Here is an 18,627-nt window from a genome sequence, read left to right as displayed (position 1 = left end):
AGGCCGCCGGGTTCCCCCCGGGGCCCCGCCGCGGGGTTCCGCCCCCCCCCGGAACTAAACAGGGGGTTCCGCCCCCCCCCCGAAATGTCCCCCAGGACCCCCCCCCCAGGACCCCAAAATCCCCCCAAATGTCCCCAGGACCCCCCCAAAGTCCCCAAGGACCCCCCCAGTGTCCCCCAAGGACCCCCCCAAATGTCCCCAAGACCCCCCCCAGGACCTCAAGACCCCCCAAAACTCCCCAAAACCCCCCCCAAAAATGCCCCCCCCCCAACCCCCAAGGACCCCCCCACGACCCCCCCAGGACCCCAAAAACCCCCCCCAAGACCCCCCCCAAAGTCCCCCCCAAACCCCAAGACCCCCCCCCCAGGACCCCCAAAACCCCCCCAGGATCCCAAAAACCCCCAAGACGCCCCCAAATGTCCCCAAGACCCCCCCCCAAATCCCCCCCCACCCCCCCCGCGACCCCCCCCAGGACCCCAAAAACCCCCTCAAGACCCCCCCAAAAAGGTCCCCCAAGCCCCCCCCAAACCCCAAGACCCCCCCCAGGACCCCCAAAAAAACCCCCAAACCCCCCCAAAATTCCCCCTTCCCCCCCCCCCAGACGATGTCCCCAGCGACGACGAGGACGAGCGCGTGGCCCTGGTGGGGGGGCCCCAGCCCCCGGACCCCCCCGGCACTGAGACCCTGTTGCAGGTGGGCGGGGCTTATTTCGAGCCTAATTTGCATAAATCTGCATGAATTTACATAAAATTTACATTAAATTTGCATAATAATTTTGTATGCCCCCATTGCGTCATTAGGGAGAATATTTGGGGGGGTGGGAGGTGGGTAAAGGAGGTAGAGGGGGGGTTCTAGACCCCCCGGTGATGTCATCGCCCTAATTTGCATATGATTTGCATATTTTTTTAAATCTAATTTGCATGTCGTTTAAGCGCAGGGGCGTGGCTTTGAGGTGTCAGGGACATTTATGGGCATGGGGGTGGGGAAGAATGGGGGGAGTGGGTAAGGAAACGTGGATCCCCTGGGCCTAATTAGCACCAATTAGCATATATCTAATTAACATATAATTAGCATAACAGTCAACATGTTCTGGTGTCTAATTAGCATATGATTAACATACATTAGCTGGTAGTTGGATTTTGGCTAGGGATTACGGCCATACAGCAGGGTGGAAGATGGTTAATTACATGAAATTTAATTAATTAATTGAATTAATTATATCCTGTAGATTTATATCACCCTGATTTGCATATGATTTGCATGCTAATTTAGTGATATATCCCTCAGAACCTAATTAACGTGTCCTAATATCTCATTAGCATATCATATATGTCAGATAGAAGCGTGACCTGCAGGTACCAGACCCCCTGTTTCATTTTTGCATGCATTTTGCATCTCATTTGCATATCCAATCACACAGACAACCCCCTGTAATATTTCCTTGGGTGCTAATTAGCATATTAGCATGTAATTAGCATGTTTGTTGCATTTTTACGGCCAGGGAGTGCACAACAGAAGGGGCAGTGCTCGATCCCTCCCACTTCCTACACAATTTGCATATAATTAGCATACAAACACCGGTTGTTTACAAACACAATCACCTAATTATCACCTAATTAACATATAATTTGCATAAAACGATGACTTTTGGGGGTCTTGACCTTTATATGAGCACGGGGGGCACACAAAGCTGTCATGTTCCGGGCCGTGTCTACATGCTCCGCCCCCACATCTCATTTGCATCTCATTAACATGGAATTGACTGGCTAATTAGCATCTAATTTGCATATAATTATGCAGGCCCGGGCCGTGCGGGCGGCGCTGCGGGCGCTGGAGGAGAAATTGGGGGCCCTGGAGCAGCAGCAGGAGGCCGTGCTCGGCACCCCCCTGCCCGACGACGGTGGGGGGACCTATGGGGGCTATAGGGGGCGCTACAGGGGGCTATAGGGGGGGCTATAGGGGGGCTATAGGGTCCATGGGGGAGGCTATTGGGGCTATAGGGGGGCCTATGGGGGCTATAGGGGGTCTATGGGGGGCTATAGGGTCCATGGGGGTGGCTATAGAGGCTATAGGGGGTCTATACGGGCTTTAGGGGGGTCTATAGGGGCTATGGGGGTTCTATAGGGTCCATTGAGGGTGTCTATAGGGACTCTGGGGGGCTACAGGGAGGTCTATGGGGGCTATGCGGGGTCTGTAGGGTCTATAAGGGGGGGTCTATAGAGGCTATGGGGGGCTATAGGGAACTCTAGGGGGATCTATAGGGTCTGTAGGGGGGCTATAGGGGACCTATGGGGGGGTCTGTAGGAGGCTATAGGGGGGCTGTAGGGCTTCCAGTTGCCTATAGGGGGGGCTATAGGGGAGGCTATAGGGGCTCTGGGGGGTCTCTAGGGGCTCTGAGGGCCTATAGGGTTCTATAGGGGCTCGGGGGGTCTGTAGGGGGTCTATAGGGGCTTGGGGGGTCTATAGGGGGTCTATAGGGGCTGGGGGGTACCTGGGGGAGGGCACAAGGAGGTTTGGGGAGGCCGTAAAGGCATTTGGGGGGGGGGGGGCAGCCTATAGGGGAGGGCGTGAACCTATAGGGGAAGGGGCAAACCTATAGGGGAAGGGGCGAGCCTATAGGGGAAGGGTCAAGCTATAGGGGAAGGGTATTTAGGGGGGGGTCCCTGAGGGTTTTTTGTGCCCCCCCCAGGGCTGAAGCGGGACCTGCAGGCGCTGCGCGAGGAGATCCAGCAGCTGACCCGGGACATCGGCGCCCGCCTGAAAGGCGAGACCCCAAAAATCTATAGGGTCACCCCCCCCAGGACCCTATAGGACCCCCCTTCCCCCCCCGGAAAGATTTGAACCCCCCCCCAAAAAAATTTCTATAGGGTTGGAGCCGGGGAAGGAGGAGGAGGACGAGAACCGCAACACCATCGGGGCCAGGGTGAAGCGCACGCAGGTTTGGGGGGGATTTGGTGAAATTTGGGGGGTTTTGGGGGTTTTTGGAGGCCTGGGGGGTGATGTGGGGGGGTGAGGGGGGAGTTGGGGGGGTTAAAAGGGGATTTTTGGGGGAAAAAAGGGGGGGTTTGTAGGGGGAAAAGGGGGGATTTGGGGAGGAAAAGGGGGTTTGGGGGATTTGGTGAAATTTTGGGGGGTTTTGGGGTTTTTTGGGGGCCTGGGGGGTGATGTGGGGGGGATGAGGGGGGAGTTGGGGGGGTTAAAAGGGGATTTGGGGGGAAAAAGGGGGGTTTTGGGGGAAAAAGTAGGGTTTTAGGAGGTAAAAGAGGGGATTTGGGGGGGAAAAGGGGGTTTGGGGGAGAAAAGGGGGATTTGGTGAAATTTGGGGGGTTTGGGGGGTTTTTTGGGGGCCTGGGGAGTGATGGGGGGGTTGAGGGGGGAGATGGGGGGGTTAAAAGGGGATTTGGGGGGAAAAAGGGGGGTTTTGGGGGCGATTAGGGGATCCAGGTGGGGTTTTGGGGTCCCTGTAGGGGTTTTGGGGCCTCCCAGTGGGATTTTGGGGAGGTTAAAGGGGATTTTGGGGTCCCCAAATGGGATTTGGGGGGGACAAAATGGGATTTTGGGGTCCCATGGGAGGTTTTTGGGGTCCCCAGGTAGGATTTGGGGTTCCCACGTGGGATTTTAGGGTTTCCAAATAGGATTTGGGGGTCCCATGGGAGGTTTTGGGCCCTCAGTGGGATTTTGGGGTCTTCAAAGGGGATTTTGGGGTTCCCAATTAGGATTTTGAGGTCCCCAATTAGGATTTTGGGTTCCCAAGTAGGATTTTGGGATCCTATAAGTGGGTTTTAGGGGTTTCTGAGTGGGATTTTGGGGTTCCTTAGTGGAATTTTGGGATCCTGTAAGTGGGTTTTGGGCCTTCACAGTAGGATTTTGGGCCCTCAGTGTGGGATTTTGGGGTTCCCAATTAGGATTTTGAGGTCCCCAATCAGGATTTTGGGTTCCCAAATAGGATTTTGGGATCCTCTAAGTGGGTTTTAGGGGTTTCTGAGTGGGATTTTGGGGTTCTATACATGGGTTTTGGGCCTTCACAGTGGGATTTTGGGCCCTCAGAGTGGGGTTTTGGGGCTCCCAAGTGGGATTTTGGGGATCCCAATTAGGATTTTGGGGTCCCCAAGTGGGATTTTGGGGTTCCTAATTAGGATTTTGGGGTTCCCAAGTGGGATTTTGGGATCTTAAGTGGGATTTTGGGGTTTCGAAGTGGCATTTCAGGGCCCCAAAGTGGCATTTTGGGGTCTCAGTGTGGGATTTTGAGGTCCCCAAATAGGATTTGGGGTTCCCAAGTGGGATTTTGGGGTTCCCAAATAGGATTTGGGCTTCCTGTGGGATGTTTTGGGGTCCCCAAATAGGATTTTGGGTTCCCAAGTGGGATTTTGGGATCCTGTAAGTGTTTTTTGAGCCTTCACAGTGGGATTTTGGGCCCTCACAGTGTGTTTTTGATCCCGCCGAACGGGATTTTGGGGTACCTAATGGGGGTTTTGGGACCCCCGCTGCCTTTTGGGGTTTTCGGGGGGGGTCCAAGCCTCATGCCCCAAATTTTTTGTCCCCCCCCCCAGCACGGGGTGCTGTCCCAGCAGTTCCTGGAGCTGACGGGGCGCTGCCACGCGGCCCAGGCCCGCTATCGCCAGCGCAGCCTCGAGCGGGTCCGACGCCAGCTGCAGATCAGTGGGTGCCCCCCCCCGGGACCCCCCCCCCAAAAAAAAATAATATGGGGTGGGGGGTCCCCCAAAATCCCTGGGGGGCTTTGGGGGGGGGTGGCGGGAAAGGGGTTGGGGGGGTGAGGGTGGAATTGGGTGGCCCCCACCTGCTGCTTGGACCCCCCCGTTAATAATTGGGACCCCCCCATTAATTTTTGGGACCCCCCCATTAATTTTTGGGACCCCCCCCATTAATTTTGGGACCCCCCCGTTAATAATTGGGACCGCCCCATTAATATTTGGGACCCCCCATTAATATTTGGGACACCCTGTTAATAATTTGGGACCCCTCCATTAATTTTGGGACCCCCCCATTAATTTTTGAGACCCCCCCCTAATAATTGGGACCCCCCCATTAATATTTGGGACCCCCCCATTAATATTTGGGACCCCCCCTAATAATTGGGACCCCCCCATTAATAACTGGGACCCCCCATTAATATTTGGGACACCCTGTTAATAATTTGGAACCCCTCCATTAATTTTGGGACCCCCCCATTAATTTTTGGGACCCCCCCCATTAATATTTGGGACCCCCCCCATATAATTGGGACCCCCCCATTAATATTTGGGACCTCCCTATAATTTTTGAGACCCCCCCCATTAATTTTGGGACCTCCCCCTAATATTTGGGACCCCCCCATTAATATTTGGGACCCCCCCTAATAATTGGGACCCCCCCATTAATAACTGGGACCCCCCATTAATTTTTGGGACCCCCCCTAATATTTGGGACCCCCCCCATTAATTTCTGGGACCCTCCTGGTAGTTTTTGGGACCCCCCCCTTAATAATTGTGACCCCCCCCTCAATTTCGGGACCCCCCCGATTTTGGGACCCCCCCCCAAATTTTGGGGACCCCCCCCTAATTTCTGTGTCCCCCCCCCAGCTGGCAACTCAGCGGTGACGGACGAGGAGCTGGAGGAGATGCTGGAGACGGGGCAGAGCGAAGTCTTCGTCTCCAACGTGAGGGGGGCATCCATGGGTGCTGGGGGGAGGGGAGGGGGGCCTTGGGGGGGGCACAGATCCCACCGATCCCCCCCAGCACCCATAGGTCTCCCCCCAGCACCCATGGGTGCCACAGGTAGCCGGTGGCACCCATAGGGACCCAAAGGGGCCAAGGATGCTCTATAGCACCCATGGGTGTCCTATAGCACCCATAGGTGTCCCATAGCACCCATAGGTGTCTTATAGCACCCATAGGTGTCCTGCAGCACCCATAGGTCCCTCAAGGTCCTGTAGAGCTCCAGTAGCACCCATAGGTGTCCCATAGCACCCATAGGTGTCCCATAGCACCCATAGGTGTCCTGCAGCACCCATAGGTCCCTCAAGGTCCTGTAGGGCTCCAGTAGCACCCATAGGTGTCTTATAGCACCCATAGGTGTCCTGCAGCACCCATAGGTCCCTCAAGGTCCTATAGGGCTCCAGTAGCACCCATAGGTGCCCAATAGCACCCATAGGTGTCCTATAGCATCCATAGGTGTCCCACAGCACCCATAGGTGCCCAGTAGCACCCATACACATCTGAAGGCCCTATAGCTTCCCAGTAGCACCCATGGGTGCCCAGTAGCACCCACACACATCCAGAGGTCCCCTACCTGCCCTATAGCACCCAAGGGTGCCCAGCAGCACCCGTGGGTGCCCCTCCCCACCCCCACAACCACGCAGACACCGGGACAACGGGCGCACCCCTGGGTCTCATGGGCCACCCCTGGGCGTCGGGGGGCACCCATGGGCGTCGGGGGGTCCGGGTGGGGGTCGGGGGCACCCATGGGTGTCAGGGGGCACCCATGGGTGCTGGCGCAGGTGCTGGGGGCGGCGCGGGCGACGCGGGCGGCGCTGGACGAGGTGACGGCGCGGCACCAGGAGCTGCTGCGACTGGAACGGGGCCTGCGCGAACTGGGAGAGCTCTTCATGCTACTGGGGACCACCGTCGAGGGGCAGGTGGGGAACTGGGAGCACTGGGAGGGACTGGGAGGGCACTGGGAGGGGCTGGGGAGGGAGTGGGAGGGGCTGGGAGGCACTGGGAGGGACTGGGTGGGACTGGGAGGGAACTGGGGGGTGTTAGAATGGAATAGGGGGGCACTGGGAGGGAACTGGTGGGGACTGGGAGGCACTGGGAGGGACTGGGAGGGGATTGGGGGGCACTGGGAGGGACTGGGACGGGGTTGGGACGGACTGGGGGGCACTGGGAGGGACTGGAAGGAGACTGGGAGGGAATTGGGGGTTACTGGTCCATACTGGGAAGGGACTGGGGGGCACTGGGAGGGACTGGGAGGGTACAGCAGTGTCCTGGGCAGCTGTACTGGTGCCTACTGGTCCGTACTGGTGTATACTGGTCCATACTGGTTTATACTGGTCCACAGTGATGCCTACTGGCTCATACTGGTGGTTCATACTGGTCCGTACCGACCCACACTGCTCCGTACTGCTTTATATTGGTTTTATATTGGTTCCTACCAGTCTGCACTGGTTTATACTGGTCTGTACTGGTTTGTACTGGTTCATACTGGTCCATACTGGTTCATGCTCATCCATACTGATGCCTAATGGCCCATACTACTAGCTGACACTGGTCCATACTGGTTCATAATCAGTTTTATATTGGCTCCTACTGGTCCATACTGGTTCATACTGGTCCGTACTCATTCATACTGGTTCATACTGGTTTATACTGGTTTATACTGGTTCATACTCATCCATACTGATGCCTAATGGCCCATGCTTCTAGCTGATACTGGTCCATACTGGTTCATAATTGGTTTTATATTGGCTCCTACTGGTCTATACTGGTCTATACTGGTTCATACTGGTTCATACTGGTTTATACTGGTGCGCAGGGGGAGGTGATCGACCGCATCGAGAAGAACATCCTGGAGTCGGGGACCTGCGTGCGCAAGGGCCACCAGCACCTGGGGACGGCGCGGGAGCACCAGCGCGGGGCGCGGCGGGTGGGGACACCGGGGGGGGGGGGAGGGGACACGGGTGGCACCCAAGGGTGGTGGCACCCAAGGGTGGTGGCACTTGGGTTGGTGACATTGGGTTGGTGGCACCCAAGGGTGGCGGCACTTGGCTTGGTGGCACTTGGTGACATTGGGTTGATGTCACTTGGGGTTGACGTCATCGGGTTGGTGGCACCCAAGGGTGGGGGCACCCAAGGGTGGTGACATCGGGTTGGTGGCACTTGGGTTGGTGGCACCTGGGGATGGTGGCACTTGGTTGGTGGCACTTGGGTTGACGTCATCGGGTTGGTGGCACCCAAGGGTGGTGGCACCCAAGGGTGGGGGCACCCAAGGGTGCTGGCCTGTCCCCAACCCGTCCCTGCTGTCCCCCCGCAGAAGAAGCTGCTGGTGGCCGCCTGCGTCCTCGTCACCGTCCTCATCGTCGCCGCCATCATCGCCGCCACCGCGGCCACTGGGTAGCACTGGGACCGACTGGTGAGGGCACTGGGAGGCACTGGGAGGCACTGGGAGGGGCGCTGGGGGCAACTGGGGGGGAATGGGATGAACTGGGGGGAACTGGGAGGCACTGGGAGGGGCGCTGTGGGCAACTGGGGGGGACTGGGATGAACTGGGAGGCACTGGGAGGGGCGCTGGGGGCAACTGGGAGGGAATGGGATGAACTGGGGGGAACTGGGATGAACTGGGGGTGACTGGGAGGGTCTAGAGGGATGAACTGGGATGAACTGGGAGGCACTGGAATGAACTGGGGGGAACTGGGATGAACTGGGATGAACTGGGGGTGACTGGGAGGGTCTAGGGGGATGAACTGGGATGAACTGGGTTAAACTGGGAGGCACTGGGATGAACTGGGGGTGACCGGGAGGGTCTAGGGGGATGAACTGGATTGAACTGGGATGAACTGGGTTGAACTGGGTTAAACTGGGAGGCACTGGGCCACCCCCCCTGACCCCCCGCCCACTGACGTCACTTCCTCCCCAGGCCCTGCCCACCGCCGGCCGCCATTGGCTCACACTACACCCACTGGTGCCTTGGCCCCGCCCCCTGGAGAGGGGGGGCGGGGCCCACTTCCTGCCTCGACTGACGTCACTTCCTGTCCCTTTAATTGGGGGGGGGCGCCCCACGACCACGCCGCCATCTTGCTCCGAGCTACCTCCTGCCCCCCCCCAGCCCCAAAAAGTCCCAAAACGTCCCCAAAATGTCCCCAAACCCCCCCCCAAAGTGTCCCCAAGGGCCCCCCCGTGTCCCCAAATCCCCCCCCCAGTGTCCCCAAAATCCCCCCCCCCCGCCTTCAAAAAGGGGAAGGGGAAAAAAAAAAAGGGGACGAGAACCCCCAAATAAAGCACTTTTCACCCCAAATTTTCGCCTCGTGTCCCCGCCACCCCCCCCCTTTGATGTTGTCCCCCCCCTGGTGTGACCCACATCCTGTGTCACCCCGCGGGGAGGTGACACAAATGTCACCCCCCCCCCCCCCAGGGCGTGAGTCATCGCTGCCGGGAACTTTGGGGTTTTTGGGGTATTTTTGGTTAATTTAATAATTTTTTTAAGCGGGGGGGGCGCCGAGGGGCTTCGCCCACCGAGGGGGGGGGACGGGGAGGGGCTGTGAAGCCACCGTGATGGGGGGGGGAGGACGTAAGGGGGCCTCCACCCCCCCGGCTCGGCCACAAGGAGAGGCGGCTGCGGGTGAGTACGGAGGGAGCTGCGCGGCCTCCACGGCCTCCACGGCCTCCGGGTGCTTGGTGGCCTCCTTTTCCATGGCCTCCACGGCCTCCAGGGCCTCCTTTTTGATGTCCTTCATGTCCTCCGTGTCCTCCTTTTCCATGGCCTCCATGGCCTCCTTTTCGATGTCCTCCACATCCTTTGTGGCCTCCTTTTCCATGGCCTCCACATCCTCCATGGCCTCCTTTTCCATGGCCTCCATGGCCTCTACATCTTCCTTTTCCACGTCTTCCATGGCCTCCATGTTCTCCTTTTCCATGGCCTCCACATCCTCTGTGGCCTCCTTTTCCATGGCCTCCATGGCCTCCTTTTTGATGTCCTTCATGTCCTCCATGTCCTCCTTTTCCATGGCCTCCACCTCCTCCATGTTCTCCTTTTGATGTCCTCCACGTCCTCTTTTTCCACGTCTTCCATGGCCTCCGTGTCCTCCTTTTCCATGGCCTCTACATCCTCTGTGGCCTCCTTTTTGATGTCCTCCACATCCTCTGTGTCCTCCTTTTCCATGTCTTCTATGGCCTCCGTGTCCTCCTTTTCCATGGCCTCCACGTCCTCAACATCCTCTCTTCCACGTCCTCTGTGTCCTCCATGTTCTCCTTTTCCATGGCCTCCACGTCCTCTTTTTCCATGGCCTCCACATCTTCCATGGCCTCCTTTTCCATGGCCTCCACGTCCTCTACATCTTTCTTTTCCATGGCCTCTACATCCTCCATGTTCTCCTTTTCCATGGCCTCCACGGCCTCCAGGGCCTCCTTTTTGATGTCCTCCACGTCCTCCATGTTCTCCTTTTCCATGGCCTCCACGGCCTCTTTTTCCATGGCCTCCACCTCCTCCATGTCCTCCTTTTCCACATCTTCCATGGCCTCCGTGTCTTCCTTTTCCATGGCCTCCACCTCCTCCATGGCCTCCTTTTGATGTCCTCCACGTCCTCTACATCCTCTTTTTCCATGTCTTCCATGGCCTCCACGTCCTCCTTTTCCATGTCTTCCATGGCCTCCGTGTCCTCCTTTTCCATGGCCTCCACGTCCTCTTTTTCCATGGCCTCCACATCTTCCATGTCCTCCTTTTCCATGTCTTCCATGGCCTCCATGTCCTCCTTTTCATGGCCTCTGTGTCCTTTGTGTTCTCCTTTTCCATGGCCTCCATGGCCTCCACAGCCTCCTTTTTGATGTACTTCATGTCCTCCGTGTCCTCCTTTTCCATGTCCTCCACGTCCTCCACATCCTCTTTTTCCACATCTTCCATGGCCTCCCATGTTCTCCTTTTCCATGGCCTCTACATCCTCTGTGTCCTCCTTTTCCATGGCCTCCACCTCCTCCATGGCCTCCTTTTGATGTCCTCCACGTCCTCCACATCCTCTTTTTCCACGTCTTCCATGGCCTCCCATGTTCTCCTTTTCCATGGCCTCCGTGTCCTTTGTGTCCTCCTTTTCCATGGCCTCCACAGCCTCCTTTTTGATGTCCTCCACGTCCTCTGTGGCCTCCTTTTCCATGGCCTCCATGTTCTCCTTTTGATGTCCTCCACGTCCTCCATGTTCTCTTTTTCCATGGCCTCCACCTCCTCCATGTTCTCCTTTTCTCTGTCCTCCACATCCTCCACACCCTCCTTTTCCACGTCCCCCACGTCCCCCACGTCCTCCACGTCCTCCCTGTCCTCCCTGTCCTCCTTTTCCACGTCCTCCATGTCCTCCACGGCCTCCATTTCCATCTCCTTGACGTCCTCCACGTCCTCGATCTTCTCCACGTCCTCCATGTCCTCCATGTCCCCAATGTCCCCCTTGTCCTCCTTGTCCTTCACGTCCTCCTTGTCCTCCATGTCCTCGATGTCCTCCACATCCTCCATGTCCTTGATGTCCTCCATGTCCCCAATGTCCCCCTTGTCCTCCATGTCCTTGATGTCCCCAATGTCCTTGATGTCCTCCATGTCCCCGATGTCCCCAATGTCCCCCTTGTCCTCCTTGTCCTCGATGTCCTCCACATCCTCCATGTCCCCAATGTCCCCAATGTCCCCCTTGTCCTTGACGTCCTCCAAATCCTCCTTGTCCTTGATGTCCTCCATGTCCTCCATGTCCCCAATGTCCCCCTTGTCCCCCTTGTCCTCCATGTCCCCAATGTCCCCAATGTCCTCCAAATCCTCCTTGTCCTCCATGTCCTCCACGTCCTCCATGTCCCTGATGTCCCCAATGTCCCCCTTGTCCCCCTTGTCCTTGACGTCCTCCATGTCCTCGATGTCCTCCTTGTCCTTGACGTCCTCCATGTCCTCCATGTCCCCCTTGTCCCCCTTGTCCCCCCTGTCCCCCCCGTCCCCCCCGCCCCCACCCCCCCGTCCCCATCCCCACGTCCTCCTTTGTCACCTCCACCACGTCCCCACCGCGTCCCCACCACCACGTCCCTGTCCCCACCGCCGCCACGTCAGTGTCACCCCGGCCCCACGACCACGGTGCCACGTCACCGTCCCCACCACGCCATCTTCACACCCCCCCTGCGGCCACCTTGGCAGTTTCGTGTCCCCATCATCACGTCCCCACCGTCATCTCCATGTCCCCATCACCACGTCCTTGTCCCCATGTCCTTGTCCCCATCCTCAGGTCCTTGTCCCCATCCTCATGTCCTTGTCCCCATGTCCTTGGCCTTGTCCCCATCACCACGTCCCCACCATCATCTCCTTGTCCCCATCTCCATGTCCCCATCACCACGTCCTTGTCCCCATCCCCACGTCCTTGTCCCCATCCTCATGTCCTTGTCCCCATGTCCTTGTCCCCACCTCCATGTCCCCATCTTCACATCCTTGTCCCCATCTCCTTGTCCCCATCTCCTTGTCCCCATGTCCTTGTCCCCATCCCCATGTCCTTGTCCCCATCTCCGTGTCCCCCTCCTCACCTCCTCCTCCCCTCTCCCCACAGGTCCGCCACCACCACCGCCACCACCGCGATGTCCCCTCCCCGCCGCCACCACCGCCACCACCGCCCCCCTGCCCCCCCCTCCCTCCCCCTCCTGGCCTTCCTCACCCTCCTCCTCTTCCCCCCGTCCCGTCCCCACTGCCACCGCGCCGTGGGGCGAGCCTGCGACGTCCCCCCGGTCCCCGGCGTCGACATTTTGGGCTCGGGCTTGGACGTCACCACCTTGTCCCCAACGGAGGGACAAGCCCTGGACATTTTGGGACCCCCCGGGCCCCCCAAAGGACCGTGCGTTATCTGCCAGGACCCCTTGCAAGGTGGACGCGCCCTCCGGCTCCCCGCGGGGGTCGCCAAATGGCGGGTGGGCAACAAACTCAAATCGAGGACCGCGGTGGCCGAGGGGACGTCGGCGGTGGGGACGATGGTGACCAAGGCCGAGGAGGTGGCCCGGGAGTGGCGGGTGGGCTTGGGGGTGGCGGTGAAGCCGGGGGTCGGGGGGACCGTGGCGGTGGCCGGGTCCCACTCGCGGGTGGCCGAATTCGGGATGCAGCGGCAGCGCGAGGACCGCTACAGCTTCGCCAGCACCGAGATCCACTGCGTGCGCTACTGGTGGGTCCCGGGGAGTGTCGGGGGCCTTCCTCCGCCGTCCTTCATCATCATCAGCTTCGTCATCTTCTCCATCTCCTCCAGCTTCTTCAGCTTCTTCAGCTTCTTCATCTTCGTCTTCTTCAACTCTTCCATCTCCTTCATCTCCTTCATCTCCTTCATCTTCTTCATCTCTTCCATCTCCTCCATCTTCTTCATCTTCATCTTCTCCATCTTCTTCATCTCCTCCATCTTCTTCATCTTCTTCATCTTCTCCATCTTCTTCATCTCCTCCATCTTCTTCATCTTCATCTTCTTCATCTCTTCCATCTCCTCCATCTTCTTCATCTTCATCTTAATCTTCTTCAGTTCTTCCATCTCCATCTCCTTCATCTTCTTCATCTTCTTCATCTCTTCCATCTCCTCCATCTTCATCTTCTTCAACTCTTCCATCTCCTTCATCTCCTTCATCTCCTTCATCTTCTCCATCTTCTTCATCTCCTCCATCTTCTTCTTCTTCTTGAACTCTTCCATCTCCTTCATCTCCTTCATCTCCATCTCCATCTTCTTCATCTTCATCTTCTTCATCTCTTCCATCTCCTCCATCTTCATCTCTTCCATCGACTCCATCATCTTCATCTATCTCCATCATCTTCATCTCCACCCCTCTTCTGTCTCCTCCATCATCTTCATCCCTTCTCCACCATCTCCTCTTCCACAGCCTCCCAGAGACCCCCCTCAAATTCCATTCCCCCCTCCAGTACCCCCATAGTGCCCTGCAGACCACCATAGCACCCCACAGACCCCCCAACACCCCGTAGACGCCCCAATCACCCCATAACCCCCCAATCACCCCATAACCCCCCCAATCACCCCATAAACCCCCCCAATCACCCCATAGACCCCCCAATCACCCCGTAGACCCTTCCAACACCCCATAACCCCCCCAATCACCCCACAGACCACCCCAATCACCCCATAGACCACCCCAACACCCCGTAGACCCCCCCAATCACCCCATAGACCCCCCAATCACCCCGTAGACCCTTACAACACCCCATAACCCCCCCAATCACCCCATAGAACCCCCCAATCACCCCATAAACCCTTCCAACACCCCATAGATCCATTCAACAACCCCCCAATCACCCCATACCCCCCCCAATCACCTAGGATACCCCCCAATCACTTCATAGACCCGCCAATGACCCCACAGACCCCCCCCAGTCACCCCATAGACCCCCAAACCACCCCCCAGACCCCCTCCACGCCCACCCCTCCGCCCCATTGACCTCCCTCCTTCTCCCCCCCAACAGGATCTCGGCCACCACCCCTCCCCGGCCGTCCCCCCACTTCTTGCGGGCCGTGAGGGCCTTGCCCCCCCGCTTCACCCCGGACACCGCCGCCGACTACGGCGAGCTCCTGGCCGCCTACGGCACCCATTACATCCAGTCGGCCCAACTGGGGGGCCGCCTGCGCGCCGTCACCGCCATCCGCACCTGCCAGGCCACCATGGCGGGGCTGAGCTCCCAGGAAGTGGCCGACTGCTTGAAGGTGGAAATGGCCGCCAGCCTCGGCCCCGTCCAGCTCCAAGCCATGGCCGCCGCCTGCAAGAAAGCCCGGGCAAGCAACCGAGGCAACGCCAGCTTCAACGAAGTCTTTAACGAGCGGCTGGTGGAGGTGGAAGGCGGCGAGGAGCACGGCGACATAGTCTACGGTAGGCCCGAGGCCTACTCAAAATGGCTGAAAGGTCTACCCCGCTTTCCCGGCCTGGTGGCCGCCAAGGTCCGTTCCCTCCACACCCTGGTGCCCAAATCCGACAAGAGGCGCGGGGCGTTACGGGCGGCCATCGGGCACTACATCTCCTGGCGGGCCTTGCGGGCCAATTGTAGCCAGGCCTGCGCCGGCGGTGGCCATCTTGTAGGCCCTTGCCAATGTAGTTGCCCGGCCAACGCCGCCATCACCACCGGTTGCTGTTCGCGGCACCGGGGCACGGCGCGGGTGACGGTGTTGGTGCAAGAGGGGCAAGGGTGGCGGGGGGACCTCATTTCGGCCACCGACGCCTACGTCCGGGTGTTTTTGGGGGGCCGGCGGGCGGAGACGGCGCCGGTGTGGAACAACAACCACCCGAAATGGGGGGCGCGCTTGGAGCTGGGGGTCCTCGACCTCGTCCCCGGCGCCCAACTCAAAGTGGAGGTGTGGGACCGGGACAACGGGTGGGACGACGACCGTTTGGGGACCTGCACCCAGCCCGTGGAGGCCGGGGGGACCCGCGAGGTCGTTTGCTTCGCCGGGAAGGGCCGCCTCAAATTCAGCTACCTAGCGGCGTGCGGGCCGGCTTTGGGGGGGCCCCTCTGCCTGGATTACGTCCCGCAGCCCCCCCGGACCAACGGGGGGCTCTACCACTTCTCCCACTGGCCGCCGAGGCCCGGCGATGGCCCCGTGACTTGGCCCACCCAAGAGGAGCAGGAGGAAGAGGAGGAGGAGGAGGAGGAGGATGAAGGCGGGAGCCTCCGCGGGGATTTTGGGGAGGCCCTGGGGGGGTCCTGGGACGAGGACGATTCGTGGGAGGACCTCGGTGATGTGGAGGACGCCGGTGGTTCGAGGGGGGCTTCCGTGGAGGTCGAGTCCTCGCCTGGCCTCCAAGATTCGTCTTTTGGCCTCAAAAAGGCTTCTCCAGACCTCCAAAATCCCAATTTCGGCCTCCAGGAGGATCTCCTGGACCTCCAGGATCCATCATCGGGCCTCGAGGAGGCTTCTCCAGACCAAGATCCCCCTTTTGGCCTCAAAAAAGTTTCTCCAGACCTCCAAAATCCCAATTTCGGCCTCCAGGAGGACCTCGTGGACCTCCAGGATCCATCATCGGGCCTCGGCGAGGATCTCCTAGACCTCCAAAATCCCAATTTTGGCCTCAACGCTTCTCCAGACCTCCAAAATCCCAATTTTGGCCTCAAAAAGACTTCTAAGACTTCTCCAGACTTCCAAAATCCCAATTTTGGCCTCCAGGAGGACCTCGTGGACCTCCAGGATCCATCATCGGGCCTCGGCGAGGATCTCCTGGGCCTCCAAAATCCCAATTTTGGCCTCAAAAAGGCTTCTCCAGGCCTCCAAAATCCCAAATTTGGCCTCCGGGAGGACCTCCAGGAGCCATCTTCTGGCTCCGGAGAGGGTCCTCCAGCCCCCCAACTTGGTCCTCCAGCCCCCTAAGCTCGCCCCCCCCCCCCGGAGGCCGGACCTCCTCCAGGTCCTCCCTGGCCTCCAGCCTCCAGCCTCCAACCCGGGGCAGGATTAAACGCTTTGTGCTGCAGCCCCGCCTCGGACTGGTCTCTTGGGGGGGACTGGGAGGGACTGGGAGGCACTGGGAGGGCACTGGGAGGCACTGGGAGGTCACTGGGAGGGACTGGGGTAGACTGGAGGGGGATTGGGAGGGACTGGGAGGCACTGGGGGGCACTGGGAGGGGACTGGGAGGAGACTGGGAGGCACTGGGGGGCACTGGGAGGGACTGGGGTAGAATGGAGGGGGATTGGGAGGGACTGGGAGGGGTCTGGGAGGGACTGGGAGGTCACTGGGAGGGACTGGGGTAGACTGGAGGGGGATTGGGAGAGACTGGGAGGGGTCTGGGAGGGACTGGAGGGCACTGGGAAGGATTGGAAGGTACTGGGAGGGGACTGAGAGGTAACTGGGAGGGGATTGGGAGGGACTGGGAGGTCACTGGGAGGGACTGGGGTAGACTGGAGGAGACTGGGAGGGACTGGCAGGCACTGGGGGGCACTGGGAGGGGACAGGGAGGGGACTGGGAGGTACTGGGAGGGGACTGGGAGGTACTGGGAGGGGACTGGAAGGTCACTGAGGGGCACTGGGAGGGGCTGGAAAGTAACTGGAAGGGACTGGAGGGCACTGGGAGGTACTGGGAGGGGACTGGGATGCACTGGGAGGGACTGGGAAAGGACTGGGAGGTAACTGGGAGGAACTGGGGGGCACCAGGAGGCACTGAGAGAGACTGGGAGGGGACTGGGAGGTAACTGGGAGGTACTGGGGAGCACTGGGAGGTCACTGAGGGGCACTGGGAGGAGACTGGGAGGCACTGGGAGGTACTGGGGGGCACTGGGAGGAGACTGGGAGGCACTGGGAGGTACTGGGGGGCACTGGGAAGGACTGGAAGGTACTGGGAGGGGACTGAGAGGTAACTGGGAGGTACTGGGAGGTACTGGGAAGGACTGGAAGATACTGGGAGGGGACTGAGAGGTAACTGGGAGGGGACTGGGAGGTACTGGGAGGGCACTGGGAGGTACTGGGAGGTACTGGGAGCCTTCTTCACCCCCACAGACCCCACAACCCCCCCCCAGGAGCCCCATAGCCCCCCACAACCCCCCCCCGGATCCCATTTAGGGACCCCAAAACCCCCCCCGGCACCCCATAGACCCCCCCAGAAACCACCCCAAAACCTTTATAGGGCCGGGGGGGGGCCCCCAATTTCCTGGGGGGGGGCGGATCCTGGCCCCATAATGCGGAAGAGCTCGGCCGGGGCGCCCCATAGCGCCCCATAGCGCCCCATAGCGCCCCATAGCGCCCCACAGAGCCAGGTACGCGCCCCCCCCTCACCCCATAACCCTCCGGCCCCATAGAAGGTGTCGTCCCCCCCCCCAAAAAAAAAAACCAACAACCCCATAGGGTGCTGCGGCGTCACCCGTAAAGGTCAACGGCGGCCCTATAAGCCCCCTCCCCCCAGCCCTATAGCCCCCCCCCAGCCCCATAGAGCCCTATAGGAACCCTATAGCCCCCTCCCCACCCCATAGAGCCCTATAGGAACCCCATAGCCCCCCCCCAGCCCCATAGAGCCCCCCCGAACCCCATAGAGCCCCCCCCACCCTATAAGAACCCCATAGACCCCCCCCAGCCCCGTAGAAACCCCATAGACCCCCCCAGCCCCACAGCCCCCCCCCGAACCCCATAGAGCCCCCCCCACCCTATAAGAACCCTATAGACCCCCCCAAACCCCATAGACCCCCCCCAGCCCCATAGAAACCCCATAACCCCCCCTCCAGCCCCATAGCCCCCCCCCAACCCCATAGCCCCCCCCAAACCCCATAACTCCCCCCCCAACCCCATAGACCCCCCCCAACCCCATAACCCCCTCCCCAACCCCATAGACCCCCCCCAGCCCCATAGAAACCCCATAACCCCCCCCCAGCCCCATAACCCCCCCCCCCAAACCCCACAACCCCCCCCCAACCCCCCCCCAAAAAAATGCCCCCCCCTTGGGCCCTGACCCTGACCCTATTCTGGGTCCCGGGCCTTATGGGGCGCCCCACAACCCCGCCCCCCCCCCCGCCCCCCCCGCCCCCCCCCATCCCCCAGTGCCCCCCCCAAATTTGCGGCCGCTGCCTGGGGGCCATGGTGGGGCTGGGGGCGCTGGGGGGGGCCCTGCTGCTGGTGGGGGGGGTCCTGTGCCAGCAGCTCCTCCTGCGGGGGGGGGGGGACGCCCCAAAAGGCGCCCCCCCCCGCCAAGAACTTTGGGGACCCCCCCCCCCACCTTGGGGGGACGACGACCCCCCCCCTCTGCCGCCCCCCCCCAAAATTTGGGACCCCCCCGGCCCCCCCCCCCCCCCAGCCCCGCGTCACTTTGAGGGAGATCGGGGAGTTTTTTCAGCGGGGGGGGGGGAAGGGGTAAAAAAAATACTAAAAAAAAATTAAAAAAATTAAAAAAGGGGGGAGGGGACCCCAAAAATAAGTCGGGGGGGGGCCCCAAATTTTTTTTTGGGGGGGTGAGGGTCTGGGG

At 59.8% G+C, this 18,627-nt stretch overlaps 2 protein-coding genes across 2 annotated transcripts in view; both read left to right on the top strand.

Moving 5' to 3' along the window:
* Window positions 1-9,009, top strand: part of STX4 (syntaxin 4) — a gene marked incomplete at its 5' end in the record, with an annotated part of 9,316 nt that extends 307 nt beyond the window's left edge. The window contains 10 exons of the mRNA XM_084502277.1: window positions 547-693; window positions 1,801-1,900; window positions 2,690-2,764; window positions 2,868-2,938; window positions 4,551-4,659; window positions 5,580-5,656; window positions 6,497-6,634; window positions 7,531-7,641; window positions 8,029-8,127; window positions 8,632-9,009. Coding sequence (XP_084358403.1) covers window positions 547-693; window positions 1,801-1,900; window positions 2,690-2,764; window positions 2,868-2,938; window positions 4,551-4,659; window positions 5,580-5,656; window positions 6,497-6,634; window positions 7,531-7,641; window positions 8,029-8,112 — 912 coding nt within the window. The 3' untranslated portion in view covers window positions 8,113-8,127; window positions 8,632-9,009. The remainder of the gene's footprint in view (window positions 1-546; window positions 694-1,800; window positions 1,901-2,689; window positions 2,765-2,867; window positions 2,939-4,550; window positions 4,660-5,579; window positions 5,657-6,496; window positions 6,635-7,530; window positions 7,642-8,028; window positions 8,128-8,631) is intronic.
* Window positions 9,010-12,296: 3,287 nt separating this feature from the next.
* On the top strand, window positions 12,297-16,154 carry PRF1 (perforin 1; the record flags this gene model as incomplete). Its single annotated transcript, XM_084502276.1, has 2 exons — window positions 12,297-12,871; window positions 14,164-16,154. The coding sequence occupies 2 exons, from the start codon at window positions 12,297-12,299 to the stop codon at window positions 16,052-16,054; spliced, it is 2,466 nt and encodes an 821-aa protein (XP_084358402.1). The 3' UTR covers window positions 16,055-16,154.
* Window positions 16,155-18,627: the final 2,473 nt, after the last annotated feature.

This window comes from Aythya ferina (genome assembly GCF_964211825.1).
Source record: "Aythya ferina genome assembly, chromosome: 37".
NCBI classification, from domain to species: domain Eukaryota; kingdom Metazoa; phylum Chordata; class Aves; order Anseriformes; family Anatidae; genus Aythya; species Aythya ferina.
The sequence above is the reverse complement of the archived record's forward strand: the minus strand, read 5'-3'. Positions and strand labels throughout refer to the sequence as shown.